General features: G+C 42.2%; 3 protein-coding genes and 1 non-coding gene across 15 annotated transcripts in view; all 4 read left to right on the top strand.

Moving 5' to 3' along the window:
- Positions 1–8,638, top strand: part of pcloa (piccolo presynaptic cytomatrix protein a) — a 51,201-nt gene extending 42,563 nt beyond the window's left edge. For 4 of the 11 annotated variants that reach the window (XM_077005110.1, XM_077005101.1, XM_077005106.1 and 1 more), the window contains 9 exons: positions 122–215; positions 1,702–1,773; positions 1,920–2,157; positions 2,621–2,809; positions 5,453–5,594; positions 5,862–5,917; positions 7,739–7,873; positions 7,970–8,115; positions 8,325–8,638. In XM_077005110.1, coding sequence (XP_076861225.1) covers positions 122–215; positions 1,702–1,773; positions 1,920–2,157; positions 2,621–2,809; positions 5,453–5,594; positions 5,862–5,917; positions 7,739–7,873; positions 7,970–8,115; positions 8,325–8,468 — 1,216 coding nt within the window. In that variant the 3' untranslated portion in view covers positions 8,469–8,638. Of the gene's footprint in view, positions 1–121; positions 216–1,701; positions 1,774–1,919; positions 2,158–2,620; positions 2,810–4,256; positions 4,419–5,452; positions 5,595–5,861; positions 5,918–7,738; positions 7,874–7,969; positions 8,116–8,324 lie in introns of those variants that run through there. The other 7 variants (XM_077005102.1, XM_077005107.1, XM_077005103.1 and 4 more) reach the window with 6 other exon arrangements.
- Positions 8,639–13,374: 4,736 nt separating this feature from the next.
- Positions 13,375–16,436, top strand: ankrd16 (ankyrin repeat domain 16). Of its 2 annotated transcripts, none has more exons than XM_077005146.1 (7): positions 13,375–13,824; positions 14,289–14,509; positions 14,870–14,912; positions 15,013–15,121; positions 15,344–15,505; positions 15,652–15,730; positions 16,089–16,436. In XM_077005146.1, exons 1-7 carry the CDS (start codon positions 13,490–13,492, stop codon positions 16,199–16,201), a joined length of 1,062 nt encoding a protein of 353 aa, XP_076861261.1. In that variant the 5' UTR covers positions 13,375–13,489; the 3' UTR covers positions 16,202–16,436. The 2 variants fall into 2 exon arrangements, with proteins under 2 accessions (XP_076861261.1, XP_076861260.1); XM_077005145.1 differs by having other exon boundaries at positions 13,376–13,824; positions 16,063–16,436.
- trnay-gua (transfer RNA tyrosine (anticodon GUA)) lies at positions 13,925–14,011 on the top strand. Its single transcript is given in 2 exon segments — positions 13,925–13,961; positions 13,976–14,011. It is a non-coding gene; the product is annotated as a tRNA-Tyr (tRNA).
- A 470-nt stretch (positions 16,437–16,906) lies between the features above and the next one.
- Positions 16,907–24,276, top strand: gdi2 (GDP dissociation inhibitor 2). The gene is made up of 11 exons (XM_077005142.1): positions 16,907–17,066; positions 20,894–21,001; positions 21,233–21,332; positions 21,648–21,782; positions 22,197–22,395; positions 22,514–22,645; positions 22,786–22,885; positions 23,121–23,292; positions 23,425–23,569; positions 23,710–23,764; positions 23,963–24,276. Exons 1-11 carry the CDS (start codon positions 17,022–17,024, stop codon positions 24,116–24,118), a joined length of 1,347 nt encoding a protein of 448 aa, XP_076861257.1. The 5' UTR covers positions 16,907–17,021; the 3' UTR covers positions 24,119–24,276.
- The last annotated feature ends 349 nt before the right edge of the window (positions 24,277–24,625 follow it).

Here is a 24,625-nt window from a genome sequence, read left to right on the forward strand (position 1 = left end):
AGAACATTTTTGTGAGGTGTGCGAGTTCAAAATAGTCTAACTGTAACCCGCAGTCGTTTGATGTTTTGGTCCTTGTGTTGGGCTGTGGAGTGACCCCTTGTGGTTTGTGACCTGTTTGCAGCGCTGAGAACAAGAGAAGGTCTAAACATGCCCAGAAGAGCTTGAACCCAGAGTGGAATCAGACAGTCATCTACAAAAACATCCACCTGGAACAGGTGGAGTACCCATCATCCAGTTCAGCACATTATTGGTTTGGTAGTCCCTAAGGGGGCAGCCCTAATAGAAGTTTATAAAAAAACCATACCCTACTTATAACTGCACTCTTTTACGAGTGCTGAGATGGGGTACTGGTAAAGTGTTACTTAGGTTACTTCCACATACCAGAGAATGTTAATGTCTAACAGATTCTCTTACAAAGGAAGATCAAATTTGTACCATTTAAGGTACCTGTCTCATAACTACAAATAGTTTATGTAAACATAGAACTCAGCTGTGTGAATGAGTGCTCACATTTACTGTAACCTTCAATGTCATGACCACAGGACCTTCAGAGTCTAGCTATGTGTCCTAGCACAACAAGGTTTTGATCCAAACATGTATAATGCTGTTGAACAGCTGAAACACCATGTTCCTCTCTTTCCTTCACAATTGGATGGAGCCACCATTTCTTTCTTGCCAACATACATTGGAGTTGGTCGTTGTACAATTTGAGCTCCAGAAGAAGTAGGCGGGACAGCCCGGGTTTCCTTTTTCATTTGATGATTTATGAGAAGCATTGCAACATACACAAATTATAATTATCATAAATTCATGGGTATTTTCCTCTGACATGTGATGGGCTATAGGACTTGTATGATCAGGACTTGTATGATCATATGTGATTAAGACTTTGAGCATATATGGTCATGCAGAAACACTTTTTATCATTTTTCTTTTTTTATAGACACATTTGTCATCATATTACAGAATGTCAGTGAGTGCAGTGATTATAATATGGAGTTAAAGTAATGAACATCAACAATAAAAGCTATAGGCAGTAACCACCAAAAGTCCCTTCAAGTGGAGGCCCTCTGTGTGAGATGGCAACAGTCCATAACTGTTCTGATATCTGAGTTAGATAAGAGGTCTTCAGAGGACGTCTCTGGGTTTACTGTGAACAGGGACCCAGAAGCAGGCTCCCAGAAGTGTTTGAGCTTAATTAAGATCTGAGCTCCATCAGTGTCCTCAGATTCTAGAGGCTGCTAATGACAGCACTGACTGACACACTGTTGCTGAATTGGTGAGGCAAAGCGAACAGGTCTTAATTGAGTGAGAACAGAAGGTTGAAAAGTGTGGAAAGTTGACTTTAGCAAACAAACCATCTGGATTTCCTCGATTCAGTGCCAGACAGTGTAATAGGGACTGATTCGTGGTTTTATCTCTTATACTTCATCAATGCTTAGATTATGATTTTCACTTTCCTATGGCAGGCATAATCATTTTTATCAGGACATTTTCAAAGGCAAAGCCTATGTGTAAATCTGCTGGGTTGGTGCTTTTTTGGTAATATCAATATGTATCAAGTGAAACTTATGTCTTATGACTGGACTGTGCATATGTGTGTGTGTGTGTGTGTGTGTGTGTGTGTGTGTGTGTGTGTGTGTGTGTGTGTGTGTGTGTGTGTGTGTGTGTGTGTGTGTGTGTGTGTGTGTGTGTGTTTAGCTGAGGAAGAAGACTTTGGAGGTCAGTGTGTGGGACTATGACAAATCTTCCTCCAACTACTTCCTGGGAGAGGTGAGGAATCAGTTATTGTACACAGAGATGAACACACACACACAGACACACACACACACACACACATACAAACAGATGTGCCCTGCAGTGCACCTCTACACACAGATCCGGCGTGTGGATTAACAAGGCCGTGTTGCGTGGGGTAGGTGCTGATAGACCTGTCCAACACGGCTCAGCTGGATAACATGCCGCGCTGGCTGCAGCTGAAGGAGCAAAGTGAAGGCGAACACCACCGTCGCTCCCACTCCGCGCAGGGCCGGCAGCACACGGCCAAGCCGCCCGCCGGACACGCCGCCAAAACCTCCGGCCACGGCGGCCAGGACTCTCCCAAGTCCTCCGTCATCAAGAGCCGGAGCCATGGGATCTTCCCCGACCCAGCCAAGGGTAGGACCGACACCTCCAACCGTCTCCGTCCGCAGCCTTGTCCACTCCAGCCTGACTACCCTTCCTGCGCTTCCTGCCATTGTCCCTCTCTCTCTCTGTCTTTTCTCCCTCTGTCCCTGTCCTCTGTCTCTGTCTCTAAGCTGTGTCTCAGCTGTCTCTGGCCCTCGCTCTATACGTCTGGTTTGTGTCATTCATTCGCTGTAGCTTTGGCTTCATGCTCTATCCACATGTGTGTTCAGCCCATAATGGCACTGAGCTCTCCAGTGCTCCATGCTAGCCTTCCGACACAAGGTGAGAAAGGGTTGCCCCACCAGGAAGCCACTCGGATCCTTAAGGTGGTCCTTGCAATCACATTAGCCTTTCCAAATAATACCATGAATATCAAAGGCAGAAAATCATCAGGAAAGGGGGAAAACCAGGAAATTAGAGGCTCGATGTGATGATTTGGTTCTGGTTGTTTTAGACACGCAGGTTCCCACTATTGAGAAATCTCACAGTAGCCCCAGCACATCGAAGCCATCTCCCTCCGAGGGCCAAGCCCGTTCCCATGGAACCCCCCGTGCTCATGGCAAAAGTGGCGCGGTCCGGGCGCCCCTCGACGACACCATGGCAACGGCTGAAGCTGCTGGCCAGCAGCACCGCCTACAACCAAGTAAACGACGCAAATAAAGCCTCCACAGCATGGCTGCCTTCATGCTCATCTGTTCCTCCTTCCTCCTTCTGTTCCTTTTTTTTTGGGGGGGGGGGGGGGGGGGGGGGGGGGAGGAGAGGAGCTACCTCCCCCCCCTCCTTTTTTATTTGTTTATTCTCTCCTTTATTCTGGTCCCCTTGTTGTCACAGTCTTTTCACTTCACCGCTTTCTCTCCTCTGTGTTCTCACCTGTACTGGAGACACTTCACTACACTCTCTCTCTCTCTCTCTCTCACACACACACACACACACAAACACACGCAAACTCACACACACACGTAGAGCCCTAATACAGTTCCTTCAATTATTCAGAGCAAAATACCCATTTACTTAAAGAAATAAAATGTTCAAGGCTAGCAATTAAAAAACAAAGTTGACAAATAAACTTTAATTAAACCAGCAATAAATCTTTAAACCAAAGCATATTAAATAATCATATAAAATATTGATAACAATTATAAATAAAATAACAATAAAATAAATACCTAATGTCATCCATTCATCAGCAACATACTTAACCAAAGCAGTAACCAATAAATAATGTGTTTATAAGAATTTCTTAATGTAAAATGTAAAAAATAAGTAGGAGTCCATGAAGCACATCAGCCTACAGTACCCAACAGGTATAGACACGCTGCTTCTTCAGGCACAGGGGCTTGACCTGTTAGGCACTGTCAGAGGATCTGACCTGGTCTTTCAGGTGCTGTGTCATGCAGGCTTCCCCTGTAATAGCAGGAGGCGGTCTGACAAAGGATGCCTGCATGGACACATGGACCTGCAGCTGGAACTAGCGTTTGCACATTCGCTGGGCCTGAACACGTTATGGGCAGATTAAGAGCGGCTCAGCCCCATGCTGGCACACAACACCTTGAGCACCAAGGGACGTTGTTGAGCCAGACATTACCCCCCCCCCCCCCCCCCCCCCCCCCCAACCACCCCTCTTCCTCCTGCTTCATTTATCAGATCCCTGTTCATCCTTTTGTACCACTGGGTCATGTGTTCGATCCTGAACGATGGCCGGCTTCCTCTGCAACTCCGGCTCTGCAGAGCCGGCCGCGCATGTGGCCTCCACCTGCAACCACACCACTGCCTCCGCCCGCCTCCTCCTCCTCTCTCCCCACAGCTGCTGCTGGCCCACATAGCTGCGCCTCAGCGGACGTGCTATGCCCCCACCTCCAACCCCACCTACCGCAGCCCGAGGGGCACGACCTCTGGCTGCATGTGACAATTGAGTACAGTAAAAAGCTGGTGGTGTCCATGTTGTAAGGAGTTCATACTCTGAGTCTCCATCTCGTACCCCCCACCCCTCCAACTCCCATTTCCCGAACTTCCCCCCCGAACCCCACCTCCCCCCTTACCCCCCACCCCTTCGGCTTGTACGTGGCCTCACCCCACCAAACCCCCACCAGCCAAAAATGGCCGCCTCCCCACGAGGCACCACAGACACAGCGTAGTGGGCGTGCTCACCATACAGAGAGCCCCGTCCAACGCACCATCCAATGCGATTGCGGACGGCCATCACCTGACCCTCCGAAAAGCCATGTCGGAAGAGCAGCAGAAGCTGGAAGGAGGTGAGAGATGAACATCTTGAGCAACTGCAGAAATCAGAGAGAGAGAGAGAGAGAGAGAGAGAGAGAGAGAGAGAGAGAGAGAGAGAGAGAGAGAGAGGATGTTGAGTTACTAACGCACACCTACAGAAAGATGAAGGGGCATACACACTGTGCCACTCCACAGATAATTCATGCAGCGAGACTCAGTCTTGTTCCACAGCCTACCAACGTGCTTCACTAAAACCAGAAGATCAGTCTGGATTCCGATAGACTGCCATAAAGACAGCCGGGAGGGGTGGCGTTGACTCAGGCCCCTCCACACGACCTCGCTATGAAGTCGATGCCTGGCGTTAGTGAAGCTCTTGGAACCAGCGTTTGGGAGTCTGTGCAGGGAAGGCTGTGTGCATGAATTATGTGTCGTACCAGATCATGCATTCCACCTCACACCATCACCCATCATTCACAACCACATGGTATATCAGTGCTATATACGACTTAATAGGGAAATTAAATTCACTGCTGCCTAAATATGATTAATAATAATTAACCGTAATTTAAATAGAATTACACACACGTACCAGATTTAGGCTAATGTGATCATTCAGACTATACACACAAGTTGCTAATACACTGGAATTACTAATTAATACTTTAATTATATTTTCTGTGTGCCAATGCTTCTGAAACTGTTCTTCAGTGTTTTCTGTGCATATCTATGTCCTGTAAATCTTTTGTATTATATTGTGATATGGCTCTTTAAATGTAATTAATACTTATGGATAAGTGTAAGTGTGTGTGTGTGTGTGTGTGTGTGTGGGAGGGCAGGTGTGTTTTTTGGATGTATATATGTACATATCTGTGTTAATGCTAGACATATTACATAAAACGTAGCTGTCAAGAAAATGCAGGCAGAATTTGTCCCGGAGGGCATGTTTGCCCACTCTCCAAATGTTTTCTCCGTCCTTGGCGTTTGGTAATAATGTCTTAGGCCAGTGGTAGTTGTGCACTGTGGTGAATAAGATAATAGTGTAACTCATAGTACACTCTCAAAACAGCATCCCACAGCCATAGGTCTGCTGATGCCCCTGTTACTGCAGCCTCGTTGGACAGCGGTTTGAATGGTAGTGCCTTCAGCCTTCTGGAAGAGGAGAGTGAGACCAATGCGGTGGACAGTGCCATATTCCAGGTTCCTAGATTGTAAGTTTGGACTTTTGAAATAATTCAGTAAAATGTCAGTCATTCTCATTCTCAGTTATGCAATCACACCCTTATTATATTGCTACAATGTGCTAAACCTGTATACTGTAAGTGTCATGTAGTGTAGTCAACTGTAAAGTATTCTTATTTGCCTTGTAATATTATTATTTCAGTTGTTCAGCATTTTAACGGTGTTTTAATGGTTTCTCTACCATGTTCTGCATATTATTATTGTAGATTTTGATCTTTTGTTGTTCTTTCATACAGTGGAAAAATTCCAAATGGCACAGATGTGATAAAGTCATTACATGGAGATTCAGAAGGTGAGTGTGTGTGTGTGTGTGTGTGTGTGTGTGTGTGTGTGTGTGTGTGTGTGTGTGTGTGTGTGTGTGTGTGTGTGTGCATCTGTGGCATTCAGCCTCTCAGCCTTCTTGTTAGTAATGGAAGCATGGCCATGAGTCATCTGTCACTTTGCACTTTGCAGAATGCAGCTAACTATTTGGTATACAATTTATGGACATGACCACAAAATTAGGATTCGCGCGCACACACACACACACACACACGCGCGCACACAGAAATAACTGAACAAAAATGCCATTTTCGTTAATCAAAAGGATATTTTCCAAATATTTGTATTTGATTATTCATTTGCAGTGCCACATCCTGAATATGTTATGTGTACATTAATTATAGTCTTCACTAAATGCTCACCACTGCTGGGAGTCTTTCTCCAGCATTGCAGTGGAACACTTACTGTTACTGCCCTTCCAGCCTCACATGAATATGACTCATAAACTCCCAGCAACAAGAAAAACTTGTTTTTAAGCTGTGAGAGGCAGGATGCTGTGTAACACGAAGGCAGATCTGTCCATTGATTAAAGACTACTTCACCCATTCTCAAAATGTCCTGCCAACCAAATTGTGCCCACTGTAATATCCTCTTAGTTACACACAGACACATACAGGACACAGAGTCATTCTGCCCCTGCCTCCCTAATAAAACCATAGAGACTGAAGCCGTAGGAGACATTTAATTAAGTTGTCATGGTTACAAACAGAACAGAAAATGCAGCTCTGCTTTCTTTTGAGAGACTTCTTGACTGAATGTAATCTGACTGACTCAGCTTAATCTCTCTCTCTCTCTCTCTCGTTATTTTTCTATACAAGGTTTCCAAAGAACTTTGTAAAGCACTTTGCTTGCACATTTGATGAAGGACTTCCTCTCCAAAATGTCCTGTTTCTCTGGAAACCTTGTATTTTGACTCCCTCTCTTTCTACCCAAGCTTAAGTTCCATAACATGTATGGCGCTCTCTCTCTCTCTCTCTCTCTCTCTCTCTCTCTCTCTCTCTCTTATATATATATATATATTTATAAGCATGCCCTGGTCTGTCAATATACACAGTATACACGCAGTAAATACAGTCTTGTGTGAGGCGTGGGTTGTGTGTGGGTGAGATCATGTAGGCACATTGTGTGTTTTCATCTGGGGACTGAAGACTGAGGTACTGTATAATTGGCACACACATCTACTCATAAAATAGTGTACTGATTTTTCAAGTGAGAATTCCCCAGCAGGACTTGTGTTCGATAGCTAGTCTTGATGAATCACGTACCGAATTATGGTAATGCATGAGCAGAATCATAAAGTGATTAACTCGTGATGGATTCAATTCCATGTTTAACTTTCAGGAAAATGGAATTTTAGTATCAAGTCATTTTAAGTCAGACTGAACACTGAATCAGCACTCCAAAAAACACATTGCACATTGATAATGAAATGTGGGAATTCCGTACATTCAGTGTGAATACATTTGATATTACCTGTATAGAAATTGGCTACATTTGATACAGCCTGTTTAGATATTATTGACTTTGGGATATTAAAGGATCTTTAGTTTGTGTGTAACATGATTATTAAAACACATGGGAATGTTCTGTCATCCCATTTCTTGTAGAAATGTAAAGCTTTGACAGTGTTGTAAACAAACAGCCAAATGAACTAAGAATGACAGAAAAGGGGGGAAGAGAGGACCTCATGTAAAGGGAAGAGAGAAGGGTGTTACAAGCCAACTACCACTGTGTGTGTGTGTGTGTGTGTGTGTGTGTGTGTGTGTGTGTGTGTGTGTGTGTGTGTGTGTAGGTAAAACCCAGGTGATGGGGGAAATAAAGATTGCTCTGAAGAAGGAGATGAAGACTGAGGGGGAGCACCTAGTACTGGAGATTCTACAGTGTAGAAATATCACCTACAAATTCAAGTCTCCTGACCACCTGCCAGGTGACAGCGGAACAGTCCAAACACATCACGGACACACACACATCACGCACACGCACTCCTACACACCCACCCTCACTGCCACTGTTTGTTCTACAGACCTGTACGTGAAGCTGTATGTCGTAAACATAGCCACTCAGAAAAGGATAATTAAGAAGAAAACCAGGGTGTGTCGGCACGACCGTGAGCCGTCCTTCAACGAAACCTTCCGCTTCTGCATGAACCCCACTGGACATTCCATTCAGGTGAACCACACACCGTTTGCTGATCCAGCAACCATTTTCTTGTTTCTCACAGTAGCCCAGGGATAGAGGATTTGTTGGTTGTGACTTGAGCACATTAAAGTTTCACAGCTACAGGGGCAGTGCCAATTTACAACACTTCAGACCACTCTCCAGCCTTCTTCTGACAAGGCATCCATGAAAAAAACGTCACGTTATTGTCTTCCCTGCAGCTCTTCCTTGTCTCAAATGGGGGCAAGTTTGCAAAGAAGACTCTGATTGGTGAGGCCTACGTGTGGCTGGACAAGGTGGACCTGCGTAAGCGGGTGGTCAGCTGGCACAAGCTGCTGGCCACCACAGCCCAGATCCACGCGTAGAAGAAGAGGAAGGCGGAAGGAGAGCGACGGGACCAGGAAGGACAGTCTCACACGGACTTTCCAACACGATTAGTGGATCTGAGACCAAGCAGAACAGGCGGAGCTGACATGCTGAGGGAGTTATTCGCAAACATTCATTACACTGAGTGAGCGAGGCGGGGCGGGGTGGAGTTAAGGATGGAGGGTGGGGGGTGGGAGGGGGGTGCTGGTATACTGTGCACAAGAGATAATCCTGCACAAATAGATATTAAAATGTTGGTATATGTTAAGACAAGGTGGAGGATTTGAGGAGGAGGTGCCAAGTGAGGGCAGTGGTGACCCAGCATTCACCAGACACCCACACTTCCATGTTCACACATACACACAAACATACCATTACACCCACCTACAGTGCTTACCCATGTGCGTAAACATATTTGTACTTATACGTTGTTAACTAGGCCATAATAGTCTAGAGATTGGACAGAAATCATTATATTGTTGTATTTTATTATTATTATTATTATTATTATTATTAATTTGACTGCCAAGTCCAGGTCCTGGAATTACTCATGTAAAAAAACACTGTATTAGTACTCTCTTAGAAAAAGGTTTTAATTATGATTGTCTGCAGAAGACTGGTCATATATTATTTTTGTATAATAGCTTTAGATTCATTATTAAGAGATATTTATCATTAGACATTTGTCATCTCAGATGTTATAATGTGTTGAAAGAAGAGATATCTGTGGATTTAGAGTATATTTTGAAATACTTTATAGATATAGATTTAAAAAGACTGAAATATGATTTATTGGATGTAGTGGAAATGCTTGTGGCTGATATATCCTCATATTTCCTTGCACATAAATAGCACTGACCTCCTCCGATGTGACTTTCACTTTGTATTAAGTTGAGCTAGACTGCTCTAGAAACCTACCATTCTATGGAGATCAGGCTGACATATTAATTGAGTCTGAACTGATATTCATTAGGGAAATTTATTTTCTTCTTCTGAAGATATAACCTCATCAGACAAATCAGATAGATCTGATGTCTAGTTGGTTTGGCCCTTTATTGTTTGATAATTGTTGCCATAAGATGTTGCAAGCATTCAGGTTAATGTTGTGAAGTCCAGCACTATAACGTAGATGTTTTGCACCTTGTCTCTAGCATGTCTAGAATATAATGGTATAGTGGTTGGAAAAGTTTTTCTCAAACGATTACAGGACATTACATTGGATTTACATTGGAATATCACTGTATCTTTTACTATTGAACAGCTATGTCCCATGTAAATTATAAAAAAAACATTGAATATGTCCAGCTCATCTGAAGTCCTTAGATGCAGTGTTTATGTTTGTAGGTATTAAGGGAAAAGAATCACGTTTATTTTGTATGTCAGCTAAAGCAAAACTTCTTATCAAACCCCAGAGTCCCGTTGTTTTGAAAGTCTGTTGCTGGATGCAGAGTTGTGCACTTAGATAGTGTGCCATTAGCGTATCTGTTGTTTTTGTACTTTTTTAATGTATTTTTTAAGTCTTTCAATTAATTTGACTATAAGACTTTCTGTTATTGGATACCATACCCATTATCCCAAGAGAGAACAGGATGTAGCCATTGACCTGGATATCAAAACGCCAGATTCATCACGACATCCATACATTTCATTTGGTTGTGCAGGGTTACACATATGAAGAAGGCCTGGTTATGGGGAACTTTTAACCTGTGCCAAATTTTGACCAAATCCACAGGTTCTATGTAAGCAATTCTATGCAACCTAAATGCATCTGGAATATGTACTATTTAGTTGACAGATGAAGCATTATGAATGCGAACTCTTTTTTACATTTTTGTATGCTTTTTTCATGTATATTTGTTTGTTTTAGGTTGATGCTTGATCACTCAAAATGTTAATGCTGTTTTAAAATTATATTTACGTTATGATATGCAACATTACAAAAATGAAGATAACATGTCAAACCTTTACATTCCATCCAACAGCTAGTTTGTGAGAAAGATCTGATGTACATAAATTATGGTAAATATTGACGTGTGCACAATGAACATTGTGTGTTCACAAACGTTGACGTGGACTGATGAGCCCCTGTCCTCATATGTACTCACTTAGCAGAATCAACCCAGTTTATGATCTATAACATGGACCTTTTTAATTTATATAAAATACATGAAAATCTCCACCTCCCAATAAAGAGGGTTTTATGTACTTCTTTAAACAAAACTCCATGTGAACATTTTGTTTCTCATTTCAAACTTTAATAATCATGTTAGCATTCCTCCATTGCATGACGACATTACCCCCAACTCACCACAGACCTATGAAAATAAAGTATTTCGTATCTTGTATATAAAACAACCTTTTTTTTCTACAGATAGGAGCTTATATTAATTTTACAGCTTGACACAGAGCATGTGTGAAGGCACAGTGAAGGGGACCAAGATTCTCCTTATCTGTGTGCATTTCTGTCAACACATGCACTAGTGGAAAGATAATCGCCATGCTTGCCTATGACAAAACTGGACTCAACCTGCACAACAGACACAGAATTGAATCATGTATAGAAATGAACTAAAGCTGACCTTGTCCACTCAAGTAGTATCAGGAGACCTGTGATGTACTCACTTTGGATGTTGCATGTTTTGTTAGTGGTTTGTTCATACTATTTTTGTGTCCAGATTCTATTCTACAACACGAAAGGCAACAAGACTATGGGAAAAATAATTGAAATTATTATCTAAAGATGTATGCTGACTGTACAAAGATATGCTTGTATAATCTGTCTGGTTTTCCACTCAATGTAATCTGAAAAACAAACAAAAAAATTATTGTCATGGTTTTTGTGGTTGTATACAAACAGTATTAATAACTTATGCAAATTGTGCTGTAAAAAAGGCTGTTGCCCTGAGTCTAAATATTAAATAATATATGTAAAATTCTCACAGAGGAAGACTCTTATTTAAAATCAAACTTTGAATTTGCACTATGTTCGAAATTTAGAAATCATAACAACAGAACAATAAAAATACCAAAAATTAGTCAAATGTGCATTTAACAAACTTAAAAAATCTGTGAGCCATTAGTTCACTGTAATTAAGTATATATTCAGTCAAGTTCAGTCTTGAAGTATTTAAACTTTGAGTATTTTTATTTTAGGATATATGCATAATACATGTAATAATTAAATGTGATAATGTAAATGTTAATGCTATTTTTAAACCCCCACATATCACTAAATTACAAATAATTGATTTCTCCCACTCTGAATTATGCAATACCCAGACAAAATGTTACTTTTTACTTGTGCGCATCTTAAAGTGTGTATTTTTGTACTTTAACTCAAGTAAAAATGTAAATGAAGTCGGCCTACTTTTCTCGAGTAATATTTTCCATGAATATGTCTTTCATTCTGTGTTTGCGTTCTTCTTCCACCACTGGTGTGGAAAATTGTGTTGTTCCAGAAGTGGGTCTTTAATGTATTGTGACCTGAGTAGTGCTGATTGATAGAAACAATCATAAATCTTTCCTAGATAAGCTTTGGGCAATATAATTTGATCATTTTTTTGTATCTATTTACCATCTAAATAGCACCCCAGAGTGTGCACCATCACACTGAATGCTGATTAGCATGCTCATTTGGAGGAAACCGTTTATAATACGTCATAGAATGATAGCCGGTACAAAGAGCCCTGAGAGAAAATGTAAAGATGAAGGTGAGCCTTCTCTTCTCAATGATACCATCCATCCAGTCGATTATACAGAAAGTGTAAAAGTATGTTCAGCCACTAAACAATGGAGCTAGCCAGCTATTAAACAGTGGTGTTTCTCTTAAACAACAGTCAATAGTGACTGTTTTTACCCCGTCCAAAAACATACTAGAAGTGTTTTCATGACTCGGGACACTGATAAAAATTTTTTATAGAATTATTAGAAAAGTCAGGTTTAATTTAATTGGGCATGGTAATTAACATGTAAAATGGATTTGAATAATTTGTATACGCTGTGCTCAGTCAGACTTTGGGAAAGATGTTCTTTAAAACAGTGTTCCAAGATTTTATATCACGATAATAATTGAGATCGATCAATACCTATAGAAAAATGTATTGTGATAACATTTTTTGCCACATCGCGCAGCTCTAGACCTGAGTACACAGTTTTTCTTTTTGATGCAAAAGTACGGAGCCCGTAAAGTGATATCATGTAAAAAATATAATAACACGTGGCCACGGCTTATTAACGCGTGGGAACGACTTATTAACGCGTGGAAACCAGATATTTAAGGCGTGGGAACGAGATAAACTCGTGGGAACGAGATAATTAACGCGTGGGAATGAGATAATTACGTATTACTTTATATAAAGCCAGGTTTACCTTCCTTGGGCAGTCAGTTAGTGGAAATCCTCTCCTGGGAGCTGCTTTGCTGTGAAAAAAAAACTTTGTTTCCGCGCGTGAAAGGCGACATTAGTATCTCGTTCCCACGCGTTAATAAGGCGTGGCCACGCGTTATTATTTTTTTTTACATGATGTCACCTTACGGGCTCTGTACGAAAGTCCTGATAGGCTTGGTTTGAATTTTGCTCATTCACGCATACACGTGTAGACACGTGTGAACTGTCTCCACACATGAGTGATCCTGAGCTGTGTGTCTGTTTTTTTTTTTTTTTTTTTGCATTCAAATTTATTTTGTAAGAAATAAGGCGTTTAGGTAAAAGTAATTATAAAAATAAATTTACTTCATATGTCCACTTTTACCAAAAGCATGACTGTAAGGCACGTAAACGTATTTTATTTCTAATTTATTTAGTCATGAGGTATACTATTTAAGTATTTCCCGTGTGACACTGTTCTATGAATTAAAACCTCGACTTTTACTTTGAAGGAGAATATACCCACGGACTTTTCAGTTTGATGTTGCTGCTGGCTTCGTGTGTACACGCGTTACATCAACAAACTGAAATAAGAAAGTTGTGTCGTGTGTATACGGTAACAGCTCGGTTAACACGACACGGATCAGTTGAAAGAAATGGATGAATCAAATACGTTTAAGCTCTTAATAAAGTTAACCCAGGATGGAAATATGTGCATGATTGGAAAGTTACTGGAGGGACAATGTGGAATTAAGAAATCTATAAATGCACATTTAGGCAAATCTGGAGATACTCTTTTACATTATGCGGCCCGACATGGGCATTTAGATATTCTGAGGTATTTCGTTGAGGACATGGACATGGACGTCGAGCTGTACAATAATGACTACAAGAGGGCTTTGCACGAAGCTTCTTCCATGAGTCATCAGCAATGCGTTCAGTATCTTATAGAAAAAGGAGCAATAATTGACTGTCTAAAGAAAGCAGACTGGTAAGTCAAACGTAGACAGTTTTTCTTGGGAAATGGTAAATATGTAACGTTGGTAAAATTAATAAGAATGTGACGTCGGTCGTGACGTACTAGCGTATAGCCTTCGATAGCTCAGTTGGTAGAGCGGAGGACTGTAGCGGTTATCACTGTCATCCTTAGGTCGCTGGTTCGAATCCGGCTCGAAGGAATTTTTCATCTTTTAGACTATGGAATAAACGGCATTAATCGTTTTTAAACTGGCAATTGTCAGGCCAGATTGCTGCCCTTCATGACATGACACATATTGCTGTTTTCCTACACCTGACACCACTATGCTAACACTTCCCGCCACTAGTTAAACTCCGTTCAGAAAAACATAATCGCTGTGCACAAACACCAAAATGGTCAGTTTCACCTTACACCGCCTTGGCTTCATGTGGATGCTGTCTTTATCAATGCACATAACCTGAATTTCTGTTCTTTAGGACTCCGCTCATGATGGCTTGCACCCGCCGGAACCTTGAAGTTATCCAGTTGCTTTTGAATCACGGTGCTGACCCAACTCTACAGAATAAGGACGGCTGGAACTCGTTCCACATTGCATGCCGAGAGGGGGATGCAGCTGTGATACAGCACCTCCTGCTGGTCAGACCTGAGGTGTGGAGGACACAGAGCAAGACCCGCCGGACTCCACTACATACTGCTGGTAGGCCAGCGGGAATTGAGTGACAGGTGCAGATTAGCAAATAATCTATTCTTTTTCGACGAAGATGTAGCAATAGCAATGTTATGCTCCTAAACAAATCCAATTTAATTTGTAGTAAACTTGAGTGTGAATATTACAATAAAGATGAACTTTAGAATGTAACATATAATCACCTTCACTGAACATTAGTTATAAACTGCAAAATGTTTAGGTTTAGATTACTTAAGTGACAAAGCAACTGCCATTAATATCACTGTATAGTTTATTTAGTTCCACTAATACTAATGCATGCTGAATGAAAATGATGAGGTTTTTCTTTCTTTCTTTCTGTCTTTCTTTGGATCATAACTCCTCACCTAGCTATGCATGGCTGTCTAGAAGTTATCAAGATTCTTCTCGACAGGTGAGCTCTTGAGATTGTGCTCAGGTATGTGTGTATGGTTGAAGTGTGTTTGTATCTGTTACAAAGAGCATTGTATGTGAAATTAATATTTGCAATCCAGATGTGCTTATACGACTGACGAGAGAGACAGCTGTGGAGTTACTCCGTTTATGGACGCCGTGAGAAATGGACAGCTGGCTGTAGCCAAGCTGCTCCTGGAGAGACACCAAGTAAGATAAGGATAATTTAACTGGAAGATTTGGACTGAGTCACAAAATAAATAGTAATTTGTGTGTGTGTGTGTGTGTGTGTGTGTGTGTGTGTGTGTGTGTGTGTGTGTGTGTGTGTGTGTGTGTGTGTGTGTGTGTGTGTGTGTGTGTGTGTGTGTGTGTGTGTGTGTGTGTGTGTGTGTGTGTGTGTGTGTGTGTGTGTGTGTGTGTGTGTGTGGAAAGGCCTCTCCCACTGCTGTAGATATTCTCGGAGCACAGCCCTTACACCAGGCCTCTGTGACTGCCCAGGAAGAGGCTCTGTGTTTCCTCGTGCAGGATTTCAGCATAGATGTGAACACACGAGCCACAAATCTGGATCTTACAGCCCTACATTATGCTGCCAAGGTAAAATTCTGTTTCACCACTTTCTAAATGAACTGAAAAAACCTTTGTCAATAGTTGCATTGTAAACTAATGATAATCTTTGTGGAGTAATATTTATGGGGTCGTGCTATGGGAATACTCACCCCAGAGCTGCTGTTTCTTTGCAGGAGGGTCATACGAACACCATAAAAACACTTCTGCAGTTGGGTGCTGATCTTCATGCAGTAGATAAGAAAGGACGATCCGGTAAGGGACATCCTGGGTCACATTACATGATATTAACAATATAAAAAAAATATTTTTATAATGTCCACATTTATCTCTAGAGCTAAATATAAAAAGCTTTGTAAATAAAAAAAAAGGATTATTTGTGGTGTCCCTCAAACTTCCAGTTGGTTTTGTTCAATGAATGTCTACCCCATCCTATTTAGCCACCGAACTAATTAGCTTGCAGTGACAGATCTGCTGATGTCTAAATTAAAACGTATTTATAGACAGTCCCATCAAAGTAAAACCAATCCCCACATGCTTGTAAAAACACAGTTCAGAGGGTATGTTGTCTCTGCTGTAATTCGAAGCTTTACACATGGCATGTATGGGCCAGCACGTGGATGCAGCCAGAACTCTACTGCAGCTGGGGCTCATGGATGCAGAGGACTCCACGGGTACAACGGCCAGGCAACATGCCAAGAAACCAGAAATAATCAGATTGTTTGATGGCTCTGTACAGCTTAAGCCTTACCAAGTGGTCCTGAAATAAACAAATCTACCAAATATATTGTACTAAATACATTGGGAAAAATCTGCAAATATATTTGGAATAAATCAAGTACTTTTGTGTGGAAATGTGGGTCATTTTCCTTCCTATTCCCTGTGAAGCGCTATGAGAGTATTACTTCCTATTTTGAAAAGGGGTCTGGAGATTTTGAATGAAATAAAAGTAAACAACTCACTCTGTCTAAACGCCTTTTTTGTAGCTGCTTTATTGCCGTAGTAGTATTCGCTGGTAGTTAGCTCGACTATGTGTTATATTTGACTGTAAATAGGTAAAGAGGGCTTTGTTAATCTTGCGTTTATAAGATTTGGCCGGGTAATGTGAAGTGCGGTCTAGATTATACGTATAAAGATAAAGCTGTATGAGAATACACAGCATAATAATTTAATGATTACATATATTTGTTTCACATACATCTTAAATATAGGTAGGATGTAGTTTCTGTGGCAGCCTTGTTATGCTGCCTATTGGCGAAGCAGGCATGGAATAAATAATTCGATATTTTTTATATATAAAAATTTTAATATATCCACGACTAATTCCTGCTTTAGAATATTTTTATTTTTCGATGTTACATTTTGTCCTCAACAGAAACAAGCTGTTGTGATACAAATAAAAAAGCATTAGACGTGAACGGCGGGCTCCTCCTACATCGCTCTCCCAACCTGTTTGACGTTACACCGCTTCTTTCATTTCCAGCTTTGCGGATCTCCATTTTCTTCAGGCCGTCTTACAGGAAAAGGGGATTAAACTCGTGAAAAAATGAATGAAGAATACGACGTTATTGTTTTGGGAACCGGACTTACGGTACATGTTTGCTTAGATAAGATTTGAAATGTGTTGTTTTTTTCTATCTGCACCCTCTTTCGATTTTATACGTTGGTTTTGCATGGCTAAAGCCTGACAAGCTAACGTTAGCAAGCTAGCTAGTTAGTTAGCGATAATTACATTGAGGTCTATGGTAATTGTGCTCGAGGGTGCTAGCTAACAGTAGCCACACGGCTAGCCCACCGTCCCTCCGTTCTGAAATAGCGCCAAATGCCAAAGCTACCAGCTAGCTGTGCTAGCAAGCTCACGTCGGACAACACAAGACGATTGATTGTTAGGCCGCGTATCTGTTTAACTTTATTTTCCAGATTTTTCTACCCATTTGAAGCCGTAGTGGCCGGCCGGCTGCGTTTGCCCTCTCGACTCGTCTCACTCGGGACATATTTGCGGTCTCGTTTGCGGTACCGGTGCAGTTTTACGTGGAGGTTGGACGCTCCGCTCTCGCTAACGGGGCTGTTGGTTACTAGGTGACTAGCTAGCTGGCTAGTTGTTCGGTGGCTAATCTAACCATCTAGATAGTAATGCTGGCTAGCTAGTTGGTGTGACCTAGATTAAGTAGTTAAACTCGCCGACGAGCTCGCAAAATTCGATAAAAAAATATCTGACGTGTTATTTAACTGGCGAACCCAGCCAACTAGACTTGGGTGTGGATCTTTCCTCTTAGGTTTAGCTAGTTTAACGTACCCATGTCGGAAGAGTGTTGTACTTAAAGTTAGCTGTCCGCGTTGTTTGACAACGTTCAATAAACAGCCACACCCTTCTTCAATGTGTATTCTTACCAAATAACCCATCTAACCCGGGTCATATAATCATTGTTTGCTAATAGAGCAATCTCGAGGAGAGGAACAACGTTTTGATTTTAGTAACTACTAACTTCGTATATTTTAGACTAGGTAAAACTGCTAAAGTTTATAGCAGCGCCGAACGTAGCAAGAGGTTTTAGTTACTCAGCGTGCAGTAACCTGGTATGAAATGCAAGATATTTCTGCAAATCATAGCGACGACCTGTATCTTTACTTGGATCTTGGGCGTCTAGCATGTCAAGGAAAAAGCCCGTGATGAGTATTAACCCAGTTGCTGTGCATTGAGCGATGTTCACGTCAACCTAGTATAGACATGGGGTGATAAAGATCTTCATAGTTTCTTAACTTTGGAGTGGTAACGTATGAGGTTTTTAATCATCATTTTATTGCAGGTTTTAATGGTGTAAAACATTGAAACTGAGAATTATTGAAACGGTTCAGACAGGCCTCTGGGTGTAGCGTATCTGAACAGGAAAGAAGAAGTGGAGAATCTGGAGGAACACCTTTATTGTAGATTCTTCTTAATGTTTCTAGTGAACAAATTAGCATGTGTATGCAACACTGAGGAAGTGAGAGTCTGAAATTGTTTGCTTCTGAAAAATAGAGAAGCGTAGCAGAGTTGTATTACTGGGGTTGTACACGATCATTGAATTACCAAAATGTGATTTTGGCCTCATTTACCTTGAATTTCACATAGACATGAAACTAAGTGCCTCTTCGTAGAACATTATATTGCATTCATGTTTTGTTCTTTTTATACCTGTCTTTCTTGGATATGCAAAACACATTTACTGTTAACTTCAAAACAAACACACAAACTTTTCCTATCTCTCCTCTTTGCTCTTCCACACACTCAGAGCTACACAGTGATTGCCAACTGTCTTGTAATGACAGCTATTATTCAAAGGCCCTTATTACTCATTTCTTGGGCCTCTTATTTTTTCCCCTCATACAAAATGTCCATCATTTGTCCATTCAGCTAGTGGGATAAAAGAAGTAATCATTGAAGCCTTGAGTTTGGAGTACTCCACAGTAAAAGAAAGTGAGGGAGTCAAGAAGAGGAGATGGGTGAACAGAATAGCAAAGCTTGGCAGATTCTGACACCGTGATTTTATGCTGACATTTGGGACTGCCTAACAGACCAAGCTTGTGGGTCCCAGCAGGAAGTCGATGACATGAAAAAGAAGCTGAAATGTCAGTTTACCTGACACTAGCACCCTTTCATGTGACTGACTGAAGTCTGTCTCCCCTGAACTTTGTTTGGGGGGTGGAGGTGGTTGGGGTATCTTACACACTGCATTTGAATGGCAAAAAGTATTTTATGCTGCATTGGAGTGGTAGCTAAAAGTTAGGCCACTCCTATCAGTATCTTGAGTTACTGCGGTATTTCGTTTCGTCCTGTTTATATTGAGAATGTGCCTTTAAGGATCCATGTCTTGGGGCCCTAAAATATTTTGCTCTTGACCGGAAAACAAATTAGCATTTGCAATCATACCATACATAATTTATGTCCAAAGGGGAACATTCTGACTGTCTTTAGATTTGTCCCTCAGCAGTCACACAGGAGTATTTGAAGTGAGCTGTGTCAATGCTGCATTGACACTCGACTCTGCTGCACTATGGAGATGAGTGATGGTCGTTTCAGCTCGGAGGCGAGACATTGATTTTTATCTGAAGGCGGGGACGATAACCACCCTTATGGCACAGCAGTTTGAAGCCACGGATGCCAGAGAAAGCCATTACCAGTTGCGCAAGGCGTTTCTGTGTTTGTATACTGAGCGGGCAGGGGTGTGTGAGGGGTGTTTTGGCACAGGCTGAATATGGACAGAAGAATGGCCAGTGAAGTCAAAAACAACACGCATTTAGCTTCATATCCTGTGCCACAATTGAAGCTCAGTCTGCGTTCCACAGACGGAGACAGATCGGCTTGAATACGTTACAGACGATACCGCTGCCATCCCAGTAGGGGTTTGGCACTGCTGGAGCTGCTGTCGTGCAGATAGACTCTTCATGCTTGGACTTTGGCCTGCACGCTTCCTAATGCTCATAGCTGGGCTCTCTTGTCTTCCTAAAGCACTGTGTGCTGTGTGGCCTACACACCTGCAACGCTCCCCTGGTCTGATTTGGATTGACCTTCTATAATGCAGAAAGCCAGGTTGTCTGAAGTGACGCAATTAAAAGCACTGATCTTTCTGTAAAGGTGGCTGTAAAAGCTCGCATGATGTGTAAAGGCCGTTCCATCACATGACACTGAGATTCACCTCTGCAGCTATAGTTAATCGCATTATGGCTTTGGGGAAATGTTCAGTGTTTCACATGCTTATTTGTCATTTCCTAGACTGGGAGAATGGGCCCCCTTCAAATGATGGTACTCTTCATGAAGTTTTACAGACACCAACATGTTGTTTATTTCAAGAGGTGTCTGTCCATGAGTGGGGTAGTATTGCGGCCCATGCACATTCCTGCCCCGAAATGGAGCAGATAAAGTTAACTCTGGAGTCACTGCACATACATATGTGCCATCTTCGATTCTTTCTCTTGCTTTCTTTTCGTTTCTGTACTGGTGAAATGTTTTTTTCCCTGTGGTTGTGCTTACTGTACAACAAAGCTCTCTATCCAGGAAATGAATCACCTTAAATAGATCACACTACATGGGTTACTGTATAATGTAAAAATACAACAAGGCTTGCACAAAGAGAAGGCTAGCCTGTTGGTGGAGAACAATCAATTTCAGACTTTAGGCGTCATTGTCTGTACTGTAGTGTAGGCTGTTGTAATAGAACTAGATTGCATCATAAATTCAACATTTTTAATTTGTAGCCTTATGCTCACATAGCCGGGTGCTTTGAGCGCGATCCCTTCCCAAGCATCTGTCTTCTTACCTGTTGAGATGCAGGGGAGACCTGCAGCTTGGGAATAATGGCGTGTTCACGTCCTGTCGTCCTGCAGCGGGAGCTTGACAGGAGGTGAAAGTGAGCCCTGTGTGTGTCCTGTTTCCCACAGGAATGCATCCTGTCGGGGATCATGTCTGTGAAGGGGAAGAAGGTCTTGCACATGGACAGGAACTCCTATTACGGAGGAGAGAGTGCCTCCATCACGCCTCTGGATGACGTAAGACTTTCAAACAACCCTGAACCGTTAAGGAGATATCGCTCAGACAACACTGAAACCTTGATATCACTGTCAAATTTCTCTTTTAAAAAAATCTGTTTATCTAAGTCTAGTGTGTGTGTGTGTGTGTGTGTGTGTGTGTGTGTGTGTGTGTGTGTGTGTGTGTGTGTGTGTGTGTGTGTGTGTGTGTGTGTGTGTGTGTGTGTGTGTGTGTGTGACTTCCTCCCTCAGTTGTATAAGCGTTTCAGCCTGCCTGGCACCCCTCCCGAGTCTATGGGGAAGCCCCGTGACTGGAACGTGGACCTCATCCCCAAGTTCCTCATGGCCAACGGTGAGAAGGGCCCGGCGCCTCCTGTGCGGTCTCGCATGCTGGTGCTGAGAGGGTCCACCGCCTGGGACGAACAAAACCAAGTCATGTTCCAAAAAAACGCCTCATTTCAGAGCTCTGCTGTCCTGTTGCCTAGCAGCCAGTTGTGTCTTAACACTCATACCAGCTGGTAGCTTGTCCACCATTCACCATACTGGCTAACATAAAAATATTAATGGGATAAATAGGCACAGGGGTGTGATTCTAAATTGATCTAATTGATCTTAATTATGTAGTGAAAATATTCCTTAAAATGTGGGGGTGTTTGTGTCTGTTCAGGTCAGCTGGTGCGGATGCTGCTAATCACACAGGTGACCCGTTACCTGGACTTCAAAGTGATCGAGGGAAGCTTTGTCTACAAGAAAGGTGGCATCTACAAAGTGCCCTCCACCGAGACTGAGGCACTGGCTTCCAGTAAGTGAGCTGTGAAGTTATGCTATATGGTTGGTACGTCACAGCCCTCTCCTGGTATTGTAGATTGTAGAAGACAGACAGCTACAGGCATGATGGCGAAAATGTGACGGTGTTTAAGATGGTGCAGTTCAGAACAGAACAGGTTCAGGAATTTGCTGGGCTCTCGCTAAGGTTGGTTTTGGTATTGCTTCCCTTTTTTAATGTACAGCACACAGCAGAGTGGTTGTTATCCGATTATTGTTTGTGCGTTGAGTGCAGTTCCTCTCCTGCCCTCAACTAGCTAGAAAGTTCCTTAAAGGTGTTGGTGCTGCTCAGTTTAACTCAGAAGCTGAACGGCCTGTTATTGAGGAAATGGGCCAGATTCTGCTACCTATGCTCCGGGTGCCACTTTAAAGGTCCTCTTTGCTCTCCCAGGCTTGATGGGGCTGTTTGAGAAGAGGCGATTCCGGAAGTTTCTGGTCTTTGTGGCCAACTTTGATGAGAACGACCCCAAGACGATGGAGGGTGTGGACCCCAACAAAACCTCCATGCGTGAGGTTTACAAGAAGTTTGACTTGGGACAGGATGTCATTGACTTCACAGGACATGCCATTGCCCTCTACCGCACAGATGAGTAAGTCCTGTTCAGTATCACTCAAGCAACAAAAGTCAGAAGACTGGAAGATGGTGATCCCAGCTGTTCGCTTTTTTCAGCCAATGAAATGTGTCCCATCTCACCCCCCCCTCTCTAGTTATCTGGATCAGCCATGCATAGCGACGATAAACAGGATTAAGTTGTACAGTGAGTCCTTGGCAAGATACGGCAAGAGCCCCTACCTTTACCCCCTGTATGGCCTGGGAGAACTTCCCCAGGGATTCGCCAGGTCAGCATCATCTCTTCATGTGATCCGGCGTTATTACTCCTTAAAGCGCAGATGTCCAAATAATTTAGCTGTGCTACTACTTCAGTGTTAGAAGGTGCTAACTTGAAGCATTTGGGGGATTTTCCTTTCATTTTCTTCAGGTTAAGTGCCATTTACGGAGGTACCTACATGCTGAACAAGCCAGTTGAAGAGATCATCATCGAGAATGGCAAAGTTGTGGGCGTTAAATCAGAGGGAGAGGTGAGATGTTTAAGAGGTTTTTTTCCCCCACCTCTGTATTCTTTCAAAACTATTTTTACCACCAAGTCCCAGAAAAGTGTTTGCAACCAGCCCACAATAAAAAAGTCAAGGCTTTTTAAATTTATGGCATAGTCTACACCCGCTTGCCTGATTATGGAGTCAGATCTAGGTTTACAGAAATGAAAAAAGCATTTCCTTGACCGTTGTGGTGGTGTCGTTTGTTTGGTGCCGTCAGATTGCCCGCTGCAAACAGCTGATCTGTGACCCCAGCTACGTCTTGGACCATGCTAAGGTTGTGGGCAAGGTGATCCGAGCCATCTGTATCTTAAGCCATCCCATCAAGAGCACCTCGGATGCCAACTCCTGCCAAATCATTATCCCCCAGAACCAGGTCAACAGGAAGCATGGTGAGGCATGCAGGAAATGATGTCACTGCACAGGGTCGTTGTTCACTTAAGATTCTCATTCAGTGTTTGATATTGGGCTTTATCGCTTCCAAAACATGATGCGTTACATTTATCTTTTCTTGTTTATTGTAGATATCTATGTGTGCATGATTTCATATGCACACAATGTGGCTGCCCAAGGTAAATACATAGCCATTGCTAGCACCACCGTGGAGACTAATGACCCTGAGAAAGAGATCAAACCGGCGCTGGACTTGCTGGAACCTATTGAGCAGAAGTATGTGTATACTTCTATACACATACTATATTATATATCTCTGTGTGGTGTGCATACATAGATACAGCATGAGTCAGGATGCAGCTATTGTATTGAAAGTAAATTCTTTCTGTTAACTCCGATGTCTGTTTAATCCACAGATTTGTGAGCATCAGTGATCTTTATGCTCCAACTGACTTAGGAGCTGAGAGTCAGGTCAGTCTGTAACACAGAGGCCCCTCTCTGACACCAAGTCTTTAGTGATCGCTTTATTGTTGGGTCCTTCTGTAGCTAATTACTTAATCATTTACTTGTATTAAGTACACAAGTAGTTAAACATATGTTAAAGGAGACAAAGATTTCTCTCATCTCTGCTGGGAATGATATTTACATGAACATTGTGTTTGGACTCAGATTTTCATCTCTCGCTCCTACGATGCTACAACCCACTTCGAGACCACCTGCGACGACATCAAAGACATCTACAAGCGCATGACCGGCACAGACTTTGACTTCGCCGAGATGGAGCGCAAGAAAAACGACATCTTCGGTGACGGAGCTGACCAGTAACCTGGCACCGCCCAGGCACTGTTCACTATCACATATTCAGAGGACGGTAATCTCTAAGGAAAAAAGAAAATATGAAAAAAAAGATGAGAAAAAAAAAAGGTAACCAAAATGGGCAAGCTAATGATTTGAAGTATACGTTTTTGCCCATAAAGGAATTTCATGTATACAGTTACAAATTTATCATATAAAGGGGGGGGGAGAGGCTCTGGCAGTGTGCTTTGTATAATCAGGTTATGAGACGTATTGCACTGATAGCTGGTTGACGATCTGGTTACCATCATGTCATAGTGTGGTCTCCCTGCTCAGTCAGGGCAGCCATATAGTCCAAAGATGCCAAATGATCGGATGTTTTCGAGTCACATACATTAAAGCCACCGGTAAGACATTACTTAACAAGTATTTTTTTGTAATCATGTGTAAAAGCTATTGGGGGGAGGGCTATAAAATGGTCTGTTTGACAAGGTTGTGGGGGGAAAAAAATAACTTCAAGAACCTCAAAGTAATAAA

This window comes from Brachyhypopomus gauderio, chromosome 5 (genome assembly GCF_052324685.1).
Source record: "Brachyhypopomus gauderio isolate BG-103 chromosome 5, BGAUD_0.2, whole genome shotgun sequence".
NCBI lineage: Eukaryota > Metazoa > Chordata > Actinopteri > Gymnotiformes > Hypopomidae > Brachyhypopomus > Brachyhypopomus gauderio.

Bases quoted from the DNA above. Each gene is read 5' to 3' on its own strand.
- ankrd16 (XM_077005145.1), top strand. From the start codon at position 13,490: ATGGATGAATCAAATACGTTTAAGCTCTTAATAAAGTTAACCCAGGAT. The intron at 14,510-14,869 runs GTAGGCCAGCGG...CTCCTCACCTAG, and splicing joins GACTCCACTACATACTGCTG to CTATGCATGGCTGTCTAGAA. The intron at 15,122-15,343 runs GTAAGATAAGGA...GTGTGTGGAAAG, and splicing joins TGCTCCTGGAGAGACACCAA to GCCTCTCCCACTGCTGTAGA.
- gdi2 (XM_077005142.1), top strand. From the start codon at position 17,022: ATGAATGAAGAATACGACGTTATTGTTTTGGGAACCGGACTTACG. The intron at 22,396-22,513 runs GTAAGTCCTGTT...CCCCCTCTCTAG, and splicing joins GCCCTCTACCGCACAGATGA to TTATCTGGATCAGCCATGCA. The intron at 23,570-23,709 runs GTATGTGTATAC...TTTAATCCACAG, and splicing joins CTGGAACCTATTGAGCAGAA to ATTTGTGAGCATCAGTGATC.